The following is a 21,165-nucleotide window of genomic DNA, read 5'->3' on the forward strand; positions in this document are numbered from 1 at the left end:
CAATTCTTAATAGCTGTCTTCAGGGTGCACGGATGGCACAATCGATTAAGGCGCCGTAATTCGCCTTGAGGACTCGACCTTGAGTTTGCAGTATTTCGGCGACTGTTTTCAGCCTAGCAACGTTTTCATAGCGTTTGTAATTTTATTTATCAAATCTAATTATCAAGTGTATACTTTTTTTTACCCGACAGTTTACTTCTAACGCTTGACAACCACAATGAATACACAATGCCATTTAGAAAGTAGTCAAATGTAACTAATGTTATATTTGGGATAACACTCGGTTTGTTGACAACATGTACACTTTAAACACGATTCGTGATGGAGGGAGCCAGATATACTTCTCATAACTCTCACATCAATATTCCGTTTCTCTAAAACCACGTTTTATCTTAACGGTTAAGTGGATAAGTTTGACCAGATGTAAGAATATCGCTGAGTGCGTCGTTACAGGACAGACAAACATTTTGCCAGGGACCCACACAGATCTTAGCGCTTCGACTATCGTAAGCCTATGTTAAAAATGGAATTTACGATCATTTTAGTGCTACGACTATCGTATGTCTATGTTAAAGAATGGAAGTTACGATCATTTTAGTGCTACGACTATCGTATGTCTATGTTAAAGAATGGAAGTTACGATCATTTTAGTGCTACGACTGTCGTAAGCCTATGTTAAAGAATGGAAGTTACGATCATCTTAGTGCTACGACTGTCGTAAGTCTATGTTAAAGAATGGAAGTTACGATCATCTCAGTGCTACGACTGTCGTAAGCCTATGTTAAAGAATGGAAGTTACGATCATCTTAGTGCTACGACTGTCGTAAGCCTATGTTAAAGAATGGAAGTTACGATCATCTAAGTGCTACGACTGTCGCAAGTCTATGTTAAAGAATGGAAGTTACGATCATCTTAGTGCTACGACTGTCGTAAGTCTATGTTAAAGAATGGAAGTTACGATCATCTAAGTGCTACGACTGTCGCAAGTCTATGTTAAAGAATGGAAGTTACGATCATCTTAGTGCTACGACTGTCGTAAGTCTATGTTAAAGAATGGAAGTTACGATCATCTCAGTGCTACGACTGTCGTAAGTCTGTATTAAAGAATGGAAGTTACGATCATCTTAGTGTTACGATCGCTTAGTGACCTGAGTCTGGCCCTCCCACACTTTAACATATTTTCTAAAAAGACGTGTTGAAAATGATTCTTTCGGCTTCAGAGCTGCTGCATGAACTACAGCGACACCGACGACGTTGATGACGACGACTCCCACACATCATCAGTGTCCCTTAACTAGAAGATGCATCGCCGGAAAGTAAGATGTTTTGTAATGAAGCCTTGAGTGTTTTAACACTGATACATGTTTACCTGTAATGTGAGGTGAAGTGAAGTGGGGATGAACGTCGAATTCAAGATTATTCATTCATATAGCGACACGTGTGTGTGTGTGTGTGTGTGTGTGTGTGTGTGTGTGTGTGTGTGTGTGTGTGTGTGTGTGTGTGTGTGTTACTAGTCCGGACAAACAAAAGCCTGTTTTATAGTTCGAACTCATAGAAATACCATTTCCACCGAATAGTGGCTCCGAGACGACCAATCCTTGTTTACTGCCAAGCGCCAGGCAGGGCAACAACAAGCACCATTCGATTCATATCTTTGGTATGACGCGGTCAGGGGGTCGAACCTTCCGCTCTGACGTCAGACGCTGTTCCACTAGACCACGGAAGTGGTTGTTGCCTGTTAAAATGTACAGAGCTGTATTCCTGAATGAGTGATCTCGGTCAACATAATGTAAATGAGACACCAGTGTGTGGGAGTGAGACTTGAGTGAGAACGGAGAAATAGTACTTGACTGTTCTATTGGCCTTCTAATCATAAAAGGGGCGGTCGGGTAGCCTAGTGGTTAATGCGTTCGCTCGTCACGCCGAAGATCCGAGTTCGAATCCCGACATGGGTACAATGTGTGAAGCCCATTTCTGGTGTCCCCCGCCGTGATATTGCTGGAATATTGCTAATAGCGGCGTAGAACCAAACTCACTCACTCACTCTAACCATACATGTAAAACATTTGCCCAATACCTAACCCAAATCTCTCCGAGTCCAAAACATATTACCCCTCATAAGGAGCAGTGGGGAAACCTGGTGGTCAAAGCGTTCGCTCGTCACGCCAAAGACCCGGGTTCGATTCCCCACATGAGTATAATGTGCAAAACCCATTTTCTTGCGCTCTACGCCGTGATATTGCAGGAATATTGCTAAAAGCGGCGTAAAACATACTCACTACCCCTCATACATCGAGCACCTGTCAGTGATCAATCGATGATTCCGTGTACGTAGAGTGAAGGTCATCCGAGAAATCCCCACTGCATGCTCCGGGCTAAGTAGATAACTGGACCATATGATAGAATTAGCCTTCTTCACACGCAACGCGACCAATGTGCACGCTAGAGGTAAATAGACTTTACGACAATCGCGTTTATGTACACTACAATCATGAAAACCTGTTTCTACACAACACACAACGAATCTTCCAATATATTAATTTGCCCAAGTTCGCCCAAGTCAACTATGACAGATCTTTCTGATTGATGAACTTTTCTGCCCTTTCGTGATTTGAACATTGCTTCAGATATAAAGATATAAAGAGACAGCCTGGGTGAATGTAAAATATCCTAGTTTTTCTTCCGGATATGATTAAAACGAAATCTGAATTGTTTGAATTGCCTGAATTATTTTGCGAGAAAGAGACTGCGAGCAAGTCTAGACTGGCAGTACTACATAGTTAAGTCGATCAGATTACTGAATCAGTTAAGTATAAGTCAGTTTCCTATAGCAGCAGCAGTAGCAGCAGCAGAATCAGACCATCACTTATTGAACTGGTGCTGGAAGTGAAGGCGATCGCAGACGCCCACAGCACAAATTGAGTGTGAGTGTATGGTTGTGACAGACATTGATGCTGTTGTAGAGGAAGTTGTTTTATGGATCCACAGTATACTCTGGCCCAACACAATGGCTCCTGCGTCCGTGACGAAGGGGAGGGGCACCCGGCGTTACAGAAGGTAAGGGGGAAGGGGGGCAATGATATGATAACTATAGTGGACACGGAAAGCCCAGTCGTCTAAGGTGCCGCGATTCACTGTGCAGAGTTGCGTACCTTGGACACGTCGGAAACCTATGATTGTGGGTTCGAATCCTCGCCTCGATTATGTTTCTAGGTTTGTCAGCACCATACCCGTGCTCGTGGGTTTCACCGAAGTGGTAAACGTCTTTGACCTGCATCACTTCGGGCTTTCGCTGTGATATAACTGGAAAAATGTTAAAGCGGCGTTAAATCACTCACTCACTATGATAAATATAAATATATAGTCATGTACACGATGCAGGGTTGAAAAGATAATGCTATATCTAACCATGTTCTGGACAGCGGGTTGTGTGTCAGGTGTTAGGCAGGGTTAGACACTCTCATAAGTTAGTAGTGAAACTAAGAGAAGGAACACATTTCATCGTCTTGAGGTACATGTAGGGTAGCCTAGTGGTTAAAGCGTTCGCTCATTACGCCGAAGACCCGGTTTTAATTCCCTACCATGGGTACAATGTGTGAGGCCTATTTCTGGTGACCTCGCCGTGATGTTGCTAAAATATTGCTGAAAGCAGCGTAAAACCATATTCACTCACTCACTCTAGAGGGCCTGAGAACATTTCTTTAAGACAGACTATTTTTCACAAAACACTTCAAGAAAAACATGTTTTACAGGACACGAGATTGGGGTAGGCGGGAACAAGTTTCCGATCATATTTTGCTTCCATCGTTTTCGGAGACAGATTATTTCAAGGAATACCCTTGTTCTTCCCAAATCTTGTATGTTTCATGAACTACTGGTCTGAAATGAACTATTGGAGTAGATGTATAGTAAGGATGTGTATATAACTCCCGGTGTCCAGCCCTGGGTATAGGAAGACAACAGTTGCATTCGTGACCAACTCGTGTTATTCCGGGACAAGCCGAATAGCGACTCGTGCCCCTCTCGTGGCCATTGGTTTGCAACTGGGTTCCGTCTAAGCGCAAACCGGGATAATTGTCAACTCGTTGCGTAATGATTCACGTATATTTCCGCCATGTCATATATATTCCAGATGTTATTAAAGACACATCGGGACGTAAGGTATTATACAGTATGATTGAACACATTTAACTGGATGTTGGGTATCTGTTTAGATGCAAGACATATGCAAAATCAAACATTATTCCTGAGGTTTTTTTTTTACGGAAGTACTTGAAGTTACACGCTCATTTTGACTGGTTTGTCGTATTTTCGCACATAACCTTTTATCGATAGGGGGACGAGTCTTCTTTCATTTTACGGAAAGGGGCGAGTGGTGACGAATGCAACAGTTGCTGATTGGTCGGCGTTTTACATTATATTTCACTCGCCCAGGTCACGGTGACCTCATGATGGGAATCTGGCAACGGTACACGCTACCTCGTTTGTTGCTTTTTTTGCATTGGAAAAATGATTAATTTTTTTTAACGTTACGGTAAAATAAAAACATGATTTGAAAAAAATAAGGAATGCCGTCCCGATACATTTATGTACTGCAAAAAATGTCAGTTTAGTGGCAATCATGTTTGAGGGTACGCCACTTGTGAGGGTGGGGTTGCATTGGTGCTTGTGTAGCAATGCCATAATATCGCATGTTGTGCAGGCAACAGTTGCCAGTCAATATTCAGATACCTTGTTTTGTTTTAGTTTAAAGTTCAGATCCAGGACCTGTTGACTGACAGACATGACGACCATTCGCTGACTAAATGGCTGAAAGGTGAGTGGTCTTATTTTGAAAGACATGTCGTCTTCTCCCCAGTACTCCCGGAAGACGCTCATGTAGACCTATTAAAGGGGAATAACACATGTTCTAGAAAATCAAAACAAAAACTCTGTAATTAAGGTGAAGCAGTATGAAGCATTATGAAGCATTATCTATATAAAAGCTCTCTGAGACCGATTAAGCGTTTAAGATTTTACAGTTTATCAGTTTATTGTTATTTGTTTGAAGAAAATGAAGCTGGTATACATGTATTTTGTTCAGATGACTTCAGGTAAGTTTCCTTGTTTGGTTGGTTGGTTGGGTTTAACGCCGCTCTCAGCAATATTCCAACAATATGACGGCGGTCTTTAAATGGTCGAGACAATCCAGTGATTGATAGCATGAGCATCGTTCAACGCAATTGGGATACGTTGGCATGCACCAACCAAGTCAGCGAGCCTGACTATCCGATCCCATTTGTCGCCTCTTCCGATAAGCATGGGTTGCTGAAGACCAATTCTAACCCGGATCTTCACCCGTAGGTCGTCGTGGTAGTGATAGCAGTAGTAGTTATTACGTGATGGGCACAGGTGGCTCATAGAGCAACTGTGGTTTCTCTGTGCAGAGTTTTGTTTCTTTGCCATGTCCTGATTATGACACTTGGTCTGTCTGTCAGTACCACACCCTTGCTCGTGGGTTTCACCAACGTGATACACGCCTACTTTCCTCTCTCACGACGACGCTGTCACGCCGTGATATCACTGACATTCGAGACCCGAGAAGATGCCTGTTAGAATAAGTCTTCAGCAACCCATGCTTGTCGTAAAAGGCGTCTATAAGAGGCGACTAACGGGATCTGTTGGTCAAGCTCGCTGACTTGGTTGATCGTATCCGAATTCCATGGATCGATGTTCATGATGTCAATCACTGGATTGTCTGGTCTAGACTCGATTATTTACTGCCGTCATATAGAAACAAATCTAGTCTACTGATAGATCCACCCTATGATCTAGACAAGATTTGCCAGCCTTACCACTCCACACTCTCCAATCTCCTTCATCTACATGCACCAGGTGTAGACAAGCCAAGCCCCAGTAGGCCTGCAGCTCCTTGGTATTCTGATAGTGTTTCACGTGCAAAGGCACATGGACGTATTGCTGAACGTCAGTGGCGTAAATCAAAACTGGAAGTTCATAGACAGATCGATAAAGCGGCTCGCAGTGTCGTTACTCAGCAGATAAGAGTGAGTGAGTGAGTGAGTGAGTGAGTTGTGTTTAGCGCCGCTTTTTTAAACAGTTTTCCAGTTATATCGCGGAGTGTCAGCTTAATGTGGGAGAAAAGCCCGAAGTGATGCAGGTCTCAGACGTTTACCAATTCGGTGAAACCCACGAGCACGGGTATGGTGCTGACAAACCTAGAAACATAATCGAGGCGAATCGGGATTCGAACGCACAGTCATAGGTTTCTGGCGTATCTAAGGGACGCAACTCTGCATATCGAATCGCGGCGCCTTAGACAACTGGGCCACCCGTGCCCCCTCAGGAGATAAGAACCTCTAAAACAGCCTACTGCCTACAGAAAATCAAGGACAGTGCGGGTCGTCCATCCGATCTCTATAAGTTCACTTTCTCTTTGATGGGCAAGAAGACGGAAAAGACTCTGCCAAAATCAGCAAGCAGCAAACAATTAACCAATGATTTCACTTACTACTTTGTTAACAAGATACAAAACATTCGACAAAGCCTAGATGAGAAGTCCACCCATGACAGTCACACAAACATCATTCCAGATTGTTTTTCAGTCAGTCACTGTCAATGAGGCAACATCAGATAGTTTTGTTCCCCAAGGGTCAGTTCTGGGCTCCATTCTTTTCACACTGTACATTAAAAGTGTGGGTCATATCACCTCTAAGCGACTACTGAGCTAACAGTGCTACGCCGATGATACGCAACTGATGAAGACTTTCACGCCAATTGAAACTGAAACAGCTTAATAAATTCGAAGATTGCACCAGAGCCATCAAGTCGTGGATGATTGAAAACAAACTAAAATCAAACGACAACAAGACAGAGGCATTATTGACTGGTACCAGAACTAAGCTTGAGAAAGAGGGAGTTAACAACATACTAGTTGGTGATTCCCATATCGCATTCTCAATATCAGTGAAACATCTCGGCGTTAAGACTTTGTCTGGACAGTGGACTAACTATGGAACAACATGTAAGCCGTGTCTCAAGGTCCTGCTTCTTTCATCTCCGCAGCATTGGAAGCGTTCATCTACTCACAAAAGAAGCTGCACACACTTTGGCTAGATCGTTAGTCATATCACGGCTTGACTTTTGCAATAGTCTCATGAGTAACACCACAAATGATCAGCTCCACAGGCTCCAACGTGTACAAAATACAGCAGCACGTATCGTCACGAACACATCCAAATGGACTCCAGTAACACCTGCTCTGATGTCGCTGCACTAGTTACCACTCAAAGCTAGAACTGAATTCAAAATTCTAACCCCGGTCTACAAATGCTACATGGAAACAGCCCAATTATCTTACCGAACTACTGCCTAAATACATGCCTTCCAGATCTCTCCGCTCTCAGAATAATCACCTTTTACAAGTCCCAGAAACCCGTCTCAAAACATTTAGTCAGAGATCTTTCCAGTTTTGCGGTTCCTCGCTATGGAACAAACTACCATCTGATCTTAAGCTATCGCCATCGCTTACATCCTTTAAGGCTCATGGGGAAAACACACCTTTTCAGACAACACTATCCAATCTTGCTCTACTCATTTTTCATCAGCATTATTTGCTAAAACTATGTTGCGCTATGAGCATTAACATGGTGAATGGAATTAGACACAGTATAAATGGACTTGTTATTGTTATAGCTTGACTATTGCTGAGTGCGGCATTACACAACAAACAAACAAAAGACATACTGCTAAGAGCTGTGTTATACTAAACTCTCCCATTCACCCTTCCTGTATGATATAACGTAAGGTCATATTGACACAAGCCTCATTACAACTTTGTCCTTGTCAACAGCCCGACAGTTCGACGTTGCCAAAGCCGAACACATGTTTAGGACGGTGAGTACAATTTTACAATTAATACCTAATGGTATGACGTGAATAGAATAGCATAAACCAGTATCAAATAATCACATTATCAAGTGACATAAGATTGATGAAGCATTGCTCAGCATTTATGAAGTAACATTTTATTACCATTTGCAAAAGTCGCATCTTGGATCCGTTCATTTACACTAACCAGTACAAAAGGAACTTTGGGGTAGTCTCGTGGTGAAAGCGTTCGCTCGTCACGCCGAAGACCCGGTTTCGAAACCCCGCTTGAGCACAGTGTGTAAAGCACAATTCTAGAGATGCTCTGTCATATTGTTGGAATATTGCTAAAAGCGGCGTAAAGGAAAACTCACTCACTCACTGAACTCACTCTTGTTCTTCAGAGCATGGCCTACAGAGAAAAGATGAAGATCGAAGATCTTGTCAAAAACTACACTCCCCCAGAGGTGAGACTCAGACGCGTGTTGGCCTGCTCCTGCATGCAAGTTAAATAAATTGTCCGAGTGTGTAAATATTTAGGCTTCTTGTAAACTGCCTAAGTGCATCAAGCAATTTACAAAACAACTAAAATGTCAGACAATCTACAGATTGACTGTAACATATACACGGCATACTGAGACATGTCATGTCCGTGCATGTATATAACACGTAATTTGTGATACATGCTCACATACGGTCATTCAATAACTGGGCGCAGTGACTACGAGTTCTTAAACCAGCTTCCCTCCCCGGACCTCCCCACATGGTGTTATTACTGCATAGCAAAACAGTATGCTTTCTTTAATAACATTAAACATATTAAACAATGAACTAATGACAAACCCCTTGCAGGAATTCATATGACCCGCATTTGTACTAATTGGATTAATCCGTGATGGCGTTCCGAGAGGGTTTTGCTTCTCCCGACAACGATCACGGATCAGAATAATCCCCTGCATCACGCCACGCATCAACTAGTCGATGGATGCAGCTTGTCTCGTCACTCATCATAATGCAATCTCATGCAGACCACGTGCTCAGTTACAGTTTAAGAGACTCGGGGATTTGGAAGAAAATATACTGATTGAAACGAATAAGGGAACAATGAAAAATGTAACAGGGACCATATAATAGATTATCTATTATACTGTCTCTGTTGTCAGTACATGTGCAGTAACAGTTTTAGAGACTCGAGGATTTGGTAGAAAATATGCTGATTGAAACGAATAAGGGAACAATGAAAAATGTAACAGGGACCATATAATAGATTATCTATTATACTGTCTCTGTTGTCAGTACATGTGCAGTAACAGTTTTAGAGACTCGAGGATTTGGTAGAAAATATGCTGATTGAAACGAATAAGGGAACAATGAAAAATGTAAGCAGGGACCATGTAATAGATTATCTATTATACTGTCTCTGTTGTCAGTACGTGCGAAATAGCGCTCATGCACATTCAGTACGCCAGAATCAAATGTTGAGATCTGTCTGTGTGAATTGTTTCCAAAGCTGTTTGACAGACAAGGCTGGGAACCCATGATATCATATCATTTTACTGTGTCTAAAACTAAATGTTCCCTTATTCATTTCCATCAGTTATTAAAAATTCAAGGAGGTTCGTTTGATGTTTCATGTGCCTTTTAACGAAGCAAAAGTCAACGTTTGAAGCACACTGAAAGGTTGTTTATACAATTAAATTGTAAACCCTAGGTCTTACAATTTAAATGTGTTACATTTCGTGGGTTGCTGAAGACCTGTTCTCTTCCCGGAGGGGTGCTAATACTCAAGATAGAGTAACGGTTGTGACTTATAACAGATGTTTCGACAAAGTCGTTACATCATATACCCTAAGGTTTGGGTCAAGTATAGCTTAACGAGGGTTGACTTATAAATTGTAAACCTCACAGAGAAGGAATTGCGTTAAAGTGAACTTTACTGGTGTGGGCATTACATGATGTCTTAGAGTGAGTGAGTTGGGTTTAGCGCCGCTTTTAACAGTATTCCTGTTAAGCGTGTCAGCTTAATGTGGGAGGAAAGCCCGAAGTGATGCAGGTCTCAGACGTTTACCACTTCGGTGAAACCCACGAGTACGGGTATGGTGCTGACAAACCTAGAAACACAATCGGGGTGAACCCGGATTCGAACCCACAATCATAGGTTTCTGGCGTGCCCAAGGGCCACAACTCTGCACAGCTCTGCACAGCGAATCGCGGCGCCTTAGACGACCCATGCCCCTGATGTCTTAGGGGAATATCCACTCAAATTGAGTCATTGAGACATTCTTTTTTGTTTTTCCATGAAATAGCTGCACGTTCCTCCAGTGTGTCCTTTTTCCAAAGGTCACAGACCCCTGCTTACTTCCATGTGATTGTTTGTTTGTTTGTTGTTTAACGCCGCACCAAAAATATTGCAACTGTATGACGACGGTTTGTTAATAATCGAGTCTGGACCACACAATCCAGTGATTGACATCATGAGCATCGATCTACATCATTGTGATACAATGACATGCATCAACCAAATCTGCTGACCACCAGATCCCGTTAGTCGCCTCTTTCGACAAACATGGGTTGCTGAAGTACCTATTCTAACCCAGATCTTCACGGGTTACTTATGTGTGAGGCTTAGACCGTATCAATCAATCCTCGTATTTAAGTTTGAGACCGGCGACTGAGAAGCTGTTTCCTTCAGGTCCTTTCCGGGGTAGAACAGGTCTTCAGCAACCCATGCTTGCCGTAAAAGGTGACTATGCTTGTCGTAAAAGGCGTCTATGCTTGTCGTAAAAGGTGACTTACGGGATCGGGTGGTCAGGCTCGCTGACTTGGTTGATGCATGTCACCGATCCCAGTTGGGTGAATCGATGCTCATGATATCAATCACTGGATTTTCTGGTCCAGACTCGATTATTTACAGACCGCCGTCATATAGCTGGAATATTGCTGAGTGCGGCTTTAAACAACAAACCAAACCAAACCAATCCAAACCAAACCTTCAGGTCCTGCAGAAGTACCTGACGGGTGGGTTCTGCGGGTACGACAAGGAGGGGTCGCCGGTCCGGGTGGAGAGATACGGGCGTCTGGACATGAAGGGAATCATGTTCTCCTGCAAAAAACTGGACCTGGAGAAGACGAAGATCCTGCAATGTGAGGGAACTGTCCGCGACTGGGAAACACAGTCCCAGAAGGTAAAGCGGGCGTGGGTGGGTCAGTCTTTCAGTGATTAATTTGTTGTTTAATGCCGCACTAAGCAATATTCCAGCTGTATGACAGCGGTCTGTAAATAATCGAGTCTGGACCAGACAGTCCAGTGATTGACATCATGAACATCGATCCACGCAATTGGGATACGATGACATGCATCAACCAAGTCAGCGAGCCTGACCACCCGATGTCGTTAGTCGCCTTTTACAGCTAGCATGGGTTGCTGAAGACCTATTCTAACCCGGATTTTCACGGTTCGAGTCTTTCAATTGGAGCAGACTGTCGTAGGTAGCAGTGTACCTCAGACGTTAGTATTTAAAACCGTGAAACGGTTAATTTCAGAAGGTGTTGTCCTAAATCAGTTTTTCTGTTTCAGCTGGGCCGTCGAGTGGACGGCATCACGGTGGTATTCGACATGGAGGGCGTCAGTAGTCGTATGATGTGGAGGCCGGGTAGGTAGCATGGAACCATCTCTAGAATATAACTCCGTCAATAGTATCTAGTCTCGAGCAACATAATCTCACATGTATCTACAGGCACGATCACACACATAGGCGGATCTAGAGGAGTGTCCATTGGAAAAGCGAATGTAGTATGTGTGTCGCCCTTGACCAACAGCCGTGTTAAATACACGCTTCCTGGAAAGGCCCGTCTTCCACATCACACATGCGTTAATCGGAATATTCAGATCCCCGATCTCGTTAGTCGCCTTTTACGACAAGCATTGTCACCTTTTACGGCAAGCAGGGGTTGCCGAAGACCTATTCTACCCCGGAATCTTCACGGGTCTATTATAAAGAGGGGTCGGGGTGGGGCGGGTCGGGCGACCTATAATAAATGACCGATCCCTGTACATGTATAATGTTCAAATGTGTAAATTTTCTATTTAAAATAGAACTGTGTCATTTTTTTTTCATGTCCTCCTTTTATTGTGATAAAATTTCGCGCCCACCCCCCTTTTTAACCACCACCACCACCACCACCACCACCATCATCACCACTACCACCACTGACACCCTGAAACCCAACCACCTCTGAATCTCCTTCCTTATTTTAGAAGCAGGGCATCCATGGCGAGTGAAGGATTTTTTTACGTTTTATTTCATTCCGGGAATTTCAGGAGCAGGTTACTCAATTTGTCAAAAGCCCTGCCCTTAAGCGTATCACATAGTGTGATTCACCTTATTGTTTATGAACTCGTGTTTATCTGCAGGTCTACAGATGTACCTCTACCTGGTGAAAGTCCTCGAGGACAACTACCCGGAGATGATGAAGAGGATGTTTGTTGTCAACGGTCAGTCATCACTAAAACACATGCAGCTGAAGGATCGTGTTCCATATTATATTGTATACTTAGCAACTTGTTCTCGTCTCGCTATGGCTGAAATAATAAGTTTTAACTCACTCACTCACCCAACAAGATAGAACCCTCCAAAACCTGGGGTCACGGCTGGTTCAGTCGTCCGCAATTCACTGTTTGTTTGTTTCTTGTTTAACGCCGCAGTCAGCAATATTCTACATATATGACGGTGGTCTGTAAATATTTGAGTCTGGACCAGACAATCTAGTGATTGACATCATAAGCATCGATCCATGCAATTGGGATACAATGACTTGCATGTACCAAGTCAGTGAGCCTGACCACCCAATCCCGTTAGTCGCCTCTTTCGACAAGCATGGGTTGCAGAAGACCAATTCTAACCCAGAATCTTCACGGGTTGCTATTCACTGTGTAGAGCTGCTTCCATTAGGTGTAAACAAACATATGGTCGTGGGTTCGAATCCCATTTCGCCTGATCTTGTTCGAACCACATCCGTCTTCGTGGTTTTCCCCAAAGTTGTCTGCGTCAAAGACCTTCATTACTTCGATCTGTCCTCATCAAGCTGACACGCCAGGATGTAATTGTAGTACTGTTCAAAGCGGCGTCTAGCCCAACTCACTCACTCACTCTTATCCACATAAAAGGCTCCGCCTTGCCTCGAATAGTCTTCAACAGATGGGACACAAGAAATGGGCTTCAGACATTGTACCCATGTGGGGAACCGAACCCCGGTCTTCGGCGTGACGAGCTAACTAGGCTACCCCGCCGCCCCAAGTGTCGTTATAAGACCATATACGGAGGTTTGACTGTACGTAGAATCGTTGCTTGACTGCGTTGTATCGTTTTATGGGTGAGTTGGATTTTAAGCCGCTTTAAACAATATACATGTACCATCAATATCGCGATGGAGCAAAAAGGGCTAAACACATTGTTCCCATTCTCGGAATCGAACCCGGTCTTCGTCTTGATTAGTGAACACTTTAACTGCTAGGCCATCCCACTAAAAGGTCAAGTATTGTCAACTACGCCAGTTTCTTACTGGGCCACAGATCGTACTGCTGTTTTAAGGGCGGCGGGGTAGCCTTGATGGGAAGCGTTGGTACGTCACGTCGAACAATTTGATTTTTTAACATGTGTACAATGTGTGAGGCTCTTTCTAGTGATTTATTTTTCATATTGCCTTGAGCGACGATAAGCACTATATACTCAATCACCAACTGACACTCTTGATCTTCCCCCCAGCTCCCCGGATCTTCCCCTTGCTCTACAAGCTCTGCCGCCCGCTCATCAGTGAGGAAATGAAGAACAAGATCCATGTGCTTGGAGGTGGGTAGACTAACACCTAGTCTCTAAAATGAACATATCTTACTGAAAAGAACAGTTGTAAAATCATCTTAATAAAAATATAATAAAAACGACCCCAGAGACTCTTTATCGGAATATTGATTCTGCAGTAATCTAGACTTGCCACCTCAGATAGACTTGCATGGGCTTTATTGGATATATTTGTTTCAAGGTTTGTGTGACAGACCAGGAAGTGGGTGCCCATACTCGGCCCTCTGAGTCGCGGCTCATCGCGCAGTGTCATAGTTATACTACTCAAAAGAAGTTAGAGTACACCCTTGCCATGACATATTAACAAAAGTAATATGAACAAAATTCTCTAACTTATTTTGAGGAGTATATCACACCTCTATATTAACGCTGTTACGTTGTTGAGTATACACATGCTGATATACTCTCTTCCAGGAGACTTCTCGGGCGTGTTGTTGGAACACATCGACGCCGATCAACTTCCGGTCTTCCTTGGTGGAGCTATGAAAGGCAAAGATGGCGACCCTTATTGTTCAGAGCTGGTAGGCAAAGTGCTGAGTTTTGAGAGGCTTCCAGTCCCCTTTTGGTAGGAGAGAACTGGGGAGCTATCTAGAAGGTTCCAGACCCATTGTGGTAGGCCGGACGCAATTAAAATCGTATTTGGTACACAGATTCAACATCGAAAATTAAGTAATGGTGTGCGTAAATTTTTTATTTTTAAAAAATATTCGATATTTTTTCAGTAAGTTCAAACTACCCTTTTCTTAATGTTTTTGAGAATTGGTTTATGTAGTATTCAGGATTCAGTGGTGAGCAATGAGACAAAGAGTGAAAAATGTTGAATTTAGTACCTTGTCCGTGTCCAATAATGTATTGAGTGAGTGAGTGAGGTTTTACGCCGCTTTTAGCAATATTCCAGCAATATCACGGCGGGGGACACCAGAAATGGGCTTCACACATTGTACCCATGTCGGGAATCGAACCCGGGTTTTCGGCGTGACGAGCGAACGCTTTAACAACCAGGCTACCCGACCGCCCCTCCAGTAATGTATAAATAATGATGGTTGGCTTGTCAGCATTTTGTTTCTTGGTTCAGAGACCATGGTCTATGGTGGGTTTTACCAAGTCGGTATACGACTACGGCATGACCAAGTGAGTTGGGGTATTCTTAGTGGTTAAGGGGGGCACGGGTGGCCCAGTCGTCTAAGGCGCCGCGAATTCGCTGTGCAGAGTTGCGTCCCTTAGGCACGACAGAAACCTATGATTCTGGGTTCGAACCCGCTTCGCCCCAATTATGTTTCTAGGTTTGTCAGCACCATACCAGTGCTCGTGGGTTTCATCGAAGTGGTAAACGTCTGAGACCTGCATCACTTCGGGCTTTCCTCCCACATTAAGCTGACACGCCGCGGTATAACTGTAATACTGTTAAAAGCCGCGATAAAACCCAACTCACTCACTCACACTTAGTGGTTTAAGCATTCGCTCGGATATCCGAAGGTACGTCTTCGATTCCCCACAATATACAATGTGTGGAGCTTACGTATGATGTCCATCGTCGTGATATTGCTGGAGTATTGCAGAAAGCGGCGTAAACATATTGTCACTCCGTTAGCCTGCCACCTGTGGTGTCCAACATGAGACACGCGACTGACCAGCTCACACACTCAAACACTCTTTTTGCCGTAGAAGGCGACTATGCTTGTCGTAAGAGAATGAACCGATTCAGGATTTTAAATACTAATGCCTGCAGTACACTGCTCCCACTGAAAGACTCGACCCGTGAAGATCCAGGTTAGAATAGGTCTTCAGCAACCCATGCTTGTCGGAAGAGGTGACTAACGGGATCAGGTGGTCAGACTTGCTGACTTGGTTGATGCATGTCATCTTATCCCAATTGCGTGGATCGATGCTCGTGCTATCAATCACTGGATTGTCTGGTCCAGACTCGATTATTTACAGAACGCCGTCATATAGGTGGAATATTGCTGAGTGCGGCGTTAAACATCAAACACTCACTCACTCACTCACTCTGTGACTGCAGATCCCTGCGGGCGGTGATGTGCCGGAGACCTACTACCTACAGAGTCTGACCAACACTGACAACATGGAGACCACCACTATTCCTCGAGGAGACAAGATCATCCTGAAGTATGAGGTGGACACGCCAGGCAGCATCCTCAGGTACGACAAAGACACAATAGACGCACTTGCACGCACGCACGTGCGCGCACACACACGCACGCACACGCACACTGTTTATACAATGTCAATTAATTCATGGTATGGCGGTATTCGACTGTCTTTTGTTAGCAGAGAAATACCATCCTCGATTATCCACGGTATTATATATTCATTTTGGAGATTTGAGGTCGTCCTCCTGTAGTGAGTGAGTATGGTTTTACGCCGCTTTTAGCAATATTCCAGCAATATCACGGCGGGGGACACCAGAAATGGGCTTCACACATTGTACCCATGTCAGGAATCGAACCCGGGTCTTCGGCGTGACGAGCGACCGCTTTAACCACTAAGCAACCCGACCGCCCCCGTCCTCCGGTAGATTCGATACCTCTTATTTGGAACCTAACGCTTTAACTTTTGTTCTGACATCGAACTTATGCAGGTCCAGGTTAATGGGTTATCCGCAATCGATGCGTTGTCTGTCGATAGATCGATATTTGCATACTCCTGGTTTTCTGTGTGATTTTGAGGTATCAATAAAATTATATGCCTGATTTTGACCAATCAACATCAAGCCTTCTTCAGCGTCATGGTAGATTGTCTCATGATAAGTACCCTGGATTCAGACGTTACCGTACCTCCATGTCTCATTTCTCAAACTTAGCAGATCATTCCTAGCGTTCAAGAGAGTGTTACGATTGGACGGCTATATTTAGCGTCATGTCATCGTGTTTAACACGAAGATGTCGTGGCGAAACCCATCTTCTAGAGGTAAGGGATTTAACTGACTACAAAAGTCCAGTCCAGTTTCCACCCTTGGCTACAAGCAGGAAGAGTTTCACTACCCCTTTTTCCTTGAGTATTTGTTTACACCAAACATCACAAGAAGAAAGAATAATAGTGCCACACCAATGCATCTCACCTGTTTATGTATAGCCAATGTTGCTGTCAACATTGATATCTAAATATTTTGTGCGGTGCTTAACACCAACATGAAAATCCTATTAATTTGAGCACCATATGATGTCATCATAAGACCAAACAAACATGCCAAACATACAAATTCCGATTTTTCAGCCTCTTCATCAGAAGAGAGATTTACAGAACCAACTATGCATTTGCAGAGAATTAAAAATCATGATCAAAATAACAAACTAAACAAATACCAATTTCATTACATTAAAATTGGCTGAGAAACGACCAAAGACATGTCCGCTAACAGAATGGTTTTAGTGCCAAATTCCATTAAATGTTTACCAAACAATGACTCAGTAAGGACCATATATGTGGCTTTTTCAAAGTGGTTACTCTGGCGACCAAATTGAAAATCGGATTCGAACTTCTTGAGTGAGTGAGTTGGGTTTTAACGCCGCTTTTAACCTTATTCCAGTTATATAACGGCGTGTCAGCTTAATGTGGGAGGAAAGCCCGAAGTGATCCAGGTCTCAGACGTTTACCACTACGGTGAAACCCACGAGCACGGGAATGGTGCTGACAAACCTAGAAACATAATCGGGGCGAACCGGGATTCGAACCCACATTCACAGGTTTCTGGCGTGTCCAGGGGACTCAACTCTGCACAACGAATCGCGGCGCCTTAGACGACTGGGCCAACCGTGCCCCCTGGAACTTCTTGAACAAATTGAGGTGTAATCATTGCTGGGAACAAGCCTGTTAAGTTTTAGCTTCATTGGAATCGTGGCTTCCGTGAAGATGTTAACGACAGACAAGCACACCACTTACTTTTAGTCAGGTGAGCTAATAACTGAATGTGTTATTAGAGGATTAATTTACTTTCGTGATTTTATGTCTGCCAGGTGGGAATTTAAAACGGAAGGATTCGACATCAGTTTTGGAGTATTCCTGCTGAGAGAGGGTGCAAAGATACCCATCCTGCCTCTAGAACGCGTCAACAGTCACATGGTACCAGAAGATGGCAGCTGCACGTGCGAGGAGGCGGGAACATGTAGGTTGACCTTCACCTTGCCTGTGTCTGATAACATTCAAAACTAACCAAATTCATAATGATTGTTTTCTCTTCAAGTTGTTTTAAACCGGTTATCTAACGGAAGTTGGCTTTATTTTTAAACACATCATCATCAGAGTTACATATATAATCAACAGACTATCTGTCACGTATAACAGAATTCGAAGACCTTTGATTTTACTTGTCAAATGACATTTCATCACCCAACCTGACAAAGTTGATGTGTCATGAGTGACGTAGCCTCGAGGTAAAATGTCATTATTTTCAGGTCACAAAATGAGATAAACATGTTATTTTAAGAATGTTTTTGTCCTATTTATTATCTATCCAGTCCGAACAACAAACGAGTGTCAATAATGCAGACTGGAAGAAGTTCCGGCACAAAGTTTTATTTCACCACGAAATACCATTTTAATGTTTTCACATTAATAGTATTTAATCACCTAATACCTCATCATAATACAATTACCTGCACGTTCTGATTAAGCACGTCTGATCCTTGGTCATGTATGCCACAACTGGACGACACTGTTAACCCTTTACCTCCAACTAACCTCTGTTGTGTTAACCCTTCCACTTCAGACACTCTGCGATTTGATAACAAATACAGCCTCTTCCGACAAAAGACCCTGCATTATTGCATAGAGCAGATTCCTGCATCAATGGTGGTGGAGGACAGCACCTAGCAGTAGGTCCTACAGTGACGCCTGCATCTCTTCATTGCGTCTGTTGTCAGCGTCAAGCATATGCCTCTGATGTCTTCATCTCTTCATTGCCTCTGTTGTCAGCGCCAGGCAGTTGCCTCTGTTGTCTGTTCATGTCACTGTTGTCCACGTCAAGTCTCTGTTGTCCACGTCAAGTCTCTGTTGTCCACGTGAAGTCTCTGTTGTCCACGTGAAGTCTCTGTTGTCCGCCTCAGGTCTCTTTTGTCCGCGTCAAGTGTCTACCTCTCATGTCTCCATCTAGTTATTGCCTCTGTTGTTGCAATACATCTCTGCCTCTGTTGTCCACGTCAAGCCTCTGTTGTCCACGTCAAGTCTCTTTTGTCCGCGTCAAGTGTCTACCTCTGATGTCTGCATCTAGTTTTGCCTCTGTTGTTGCAATACATCTCTGCCTCTGTTGTCCGCGTCAAGTATCTACTTCTGATGTCAGCTCCGCGTCAAGTCTCTATTGTCCACGTTAAGTCTCTGTCAGCCCGGGGTCAAGTCTCTGTCGTCCACGTCAAGTCTCTGTGTCCGCGTCAAGTTTCTGCTGTCCACGCCAAGTCTCTATTGTCCGCGTTAAGTCTCTGCTGTCCGCGTTAAGTCTCTATTGTCCGCGTTAAGTCTCTATTGTCCGCGTCAATTCTCTATTGTCCGCGTCAAGTCTCTATTGTCCGCGTTAAGTCTCTGCTGTCCGCGTTAAGTCTCTGGTGTCCGCGTTAAGTCTCTGGTGTCCGCGTTAAGTCTCTATTGTCCACGTCAAGTCTCTTTTGTCCGCGTCAAGTCTCTATTGTCCGCGTTAAGTCTCTATTGTCCACGTTAAGTCTCTGTTGTCCACGTCAAGTCCCTGGTGTCCGTGTTAAGTCTCTGGTGTCCGCGTTAAGTATCTGTTGTGCGCGTCAAGTCTCTATTGTCCGCGTCAAGTCTCTATTGTCCACGTTAAGTCTCTGTCGTCCGCGTCAAGTCTCTATTGTCCGCGTCAAGTCTCTGTGTCCGCGTCAAGTCTCTATTGTCCGCGTCAATCCTCTATTGTCCGCGTCATGTATCTGCCTCTGTTGTCGACGTCATGTCATTTCCTCTCTTGCCTGCTTCATGTCATCGTCTGGTATATCTTCTTCAACCTGGTCACCTGTCTGTATCGCACATGCATGTATTTGGGTGATTCATCATACACCATAATTGTAGGTTTCATCTAGCTGCGCCTGTTTCAAACATACATACGTCTCCTCAAGAATACAATCCTAAAGTGGATATACATATACGTATATGATGCAATCCTTGTGTTATGTTCAAGCGTTTAATTCTGGACACGAGGTTCCTTTGCGTTGCGGGGTTATTATAGTATTTTGGAAAAAAAGTAGCCTTGTTTACGTCTTATCTCTGTAATTGGAGTCATTTTGTGGTAAACATTATTTCGATATTTGTGTCGTCTGCCACATAACCGTTTTGCACACGTTGTCTGGTTCGTGGGCACGCCAGTGTCGAGGATGTCTGAGAGTTGAAACTCAGTCATTTGCATTGGCAAATCGACATCAGATTTATTTCTACTTACAAAGTCAATGTATCGTTTTACCAGTACACAACCTTAATTTGGTCAGTACATGCACCACGTCTCGTTTCTTTTCTATGTTGCTCTTTGAAGCTCGGGGTGGTGGAGTAGTCTAGTGGTTAAAGCGTTGGCTCGACAAGCCAAAGAACCGGGTTCGATTCCCCACATGGGTAAAATGTGTGAAGCCTATTTCTGGTTTCACGCGGTGATATTGCTGAAATATTGTTAATAGCGGCGTAAAACGTACACGCTCACTCTTTGAAGATCATATTGCGTAGTCAAACTAATAACAAAAATTGAGGTAATATTTCGCCGAAGATGTGTATCTTACCTGTGTCACAAAATATAATGGAATTAACATGGAGTTCTGCTAACACCTTAAAACTAACAAATTTAACCTCTAGACTGGGGGCCCGTGTCAACGAGACTTCCCTGTAAGTCTCTTCCCCATTCTCTCGTCACGCCGAAGATCCGGGTTCGATTCCCAACATGGGTACAATGTGTGAAGCCAATTTCTGCTGTCCCCTACGTGATAATGTTAAAATATTCCTAAAAGCGGCTTTTAATCATACTCACTCACTCCCCATCTCTCTTCCAGACGAACTTTGTTTCGACAACTCGTTCAGCTGGGCGCGAGGCAAGAAGATTCAGTACAGCGTGGAGATAGTGGCAGCAGACGATAACATTGAGACGGAGATTGACCATATGATCGTGGGAGATGGGAGTTGGAGAGACCTCGTCATCACTGACACGACTGTCACCACCCGGATGTAGGGGGTGGGAGACAGCGGATATTATGAACGGGGGGTCAGAGTGGGGGTGGGGGAGAATGATTGTTGGCTTTCACTGGCACTACGCGGATGTCTGTGAGGTTGGGTGAGAGAAGCATTGGGAGGGGAGGGGGCAATGTCGTCATCACTGATACAACGCGGAGGTATATGGGTTGGGCGGAGGGTGGGGCAATCAGTGATACAACGCGGGGGTATATGGGGTGGGACAATGATTGGCCGGAGGGGAGGCAATCTCACCATCAGTGATACAACGCGG

The 21,165-nt window shown here is 44.0% G+C and overlaps 1 protein-coding gene across 1 annotated transcript; it reads left to right on the forward strand.

Annotated features, from left to right (window-relative positions):
• The first annotated feature begins 1,301 nt into the window (after positions 1 to 1,301).
• Positions 1,302 to 20,892, forward strand: LOC139477343 (retinal-binding protein-like). The gene is made up of 13 exons (XM_071259897.1): positions 1,302 to 1,316; positions 2,989 to 3,057; positions 4,747 to 4,816; positions 7,850 to 7,893; positions 8,271 to 8,333; positions 10,863 to 11,051; positions 11,444 to 11,519; positions 12,281 to 12,361; positions 13,632 to 13,715; positions 14,139 to 14,245; positions 15,745 to 15,884; positions 17,699 to 17,847; positions 20,717 to 20,892. The coding sequence occupies exons 1-13, from the start codon at positions 1,302 to 1,304 to the stop codon at positions 20,890 to 20,892; spliced, it is 1,263 nt and encodes a 420-aa protein (XP_071115998.1).
• The last annotated feature ends 273 nt before the right edge of the window (positions 20,893 to 21,165 follow it).

Source organism: Haliotis cracherodii, unplaced genomic scaffold, assembly GCF_022045235.1.
Source record: "Haliotis cracherodii isolate W230 unplaced genomic scaffold, xgHalCrac1.p SCAF_33, whole genome shotgun sequence".
Taxonomy (NCBI): domain Eukaryota; kingdom Metazoa; phylum Mollusca; class Gastropoda; order Lepetellida; family Haliotidae; genus Haliotis; species Haliotis cracherodii.

Bases quoted from the DNA above. Each gene is read 5' to 3' on its own strand.
- LOC139477343 (XM_071259897.1), top strand. The intron at 11,052-11,443 runs GTAAAGCGGGCG...TTTCTGTTTCAG, and splicing joins GGGAAACACAGTCCCAGAAG to CTGGGCCGTCGAGTGGACGG. The intron at 14,246-15,744 runs GTAGGCAAAGTG...CTGTGACTGCAG, and splicing joins ACCCTTATTGTTCAGAGCTG to ATCCCTGCGGGCGGTGATGT.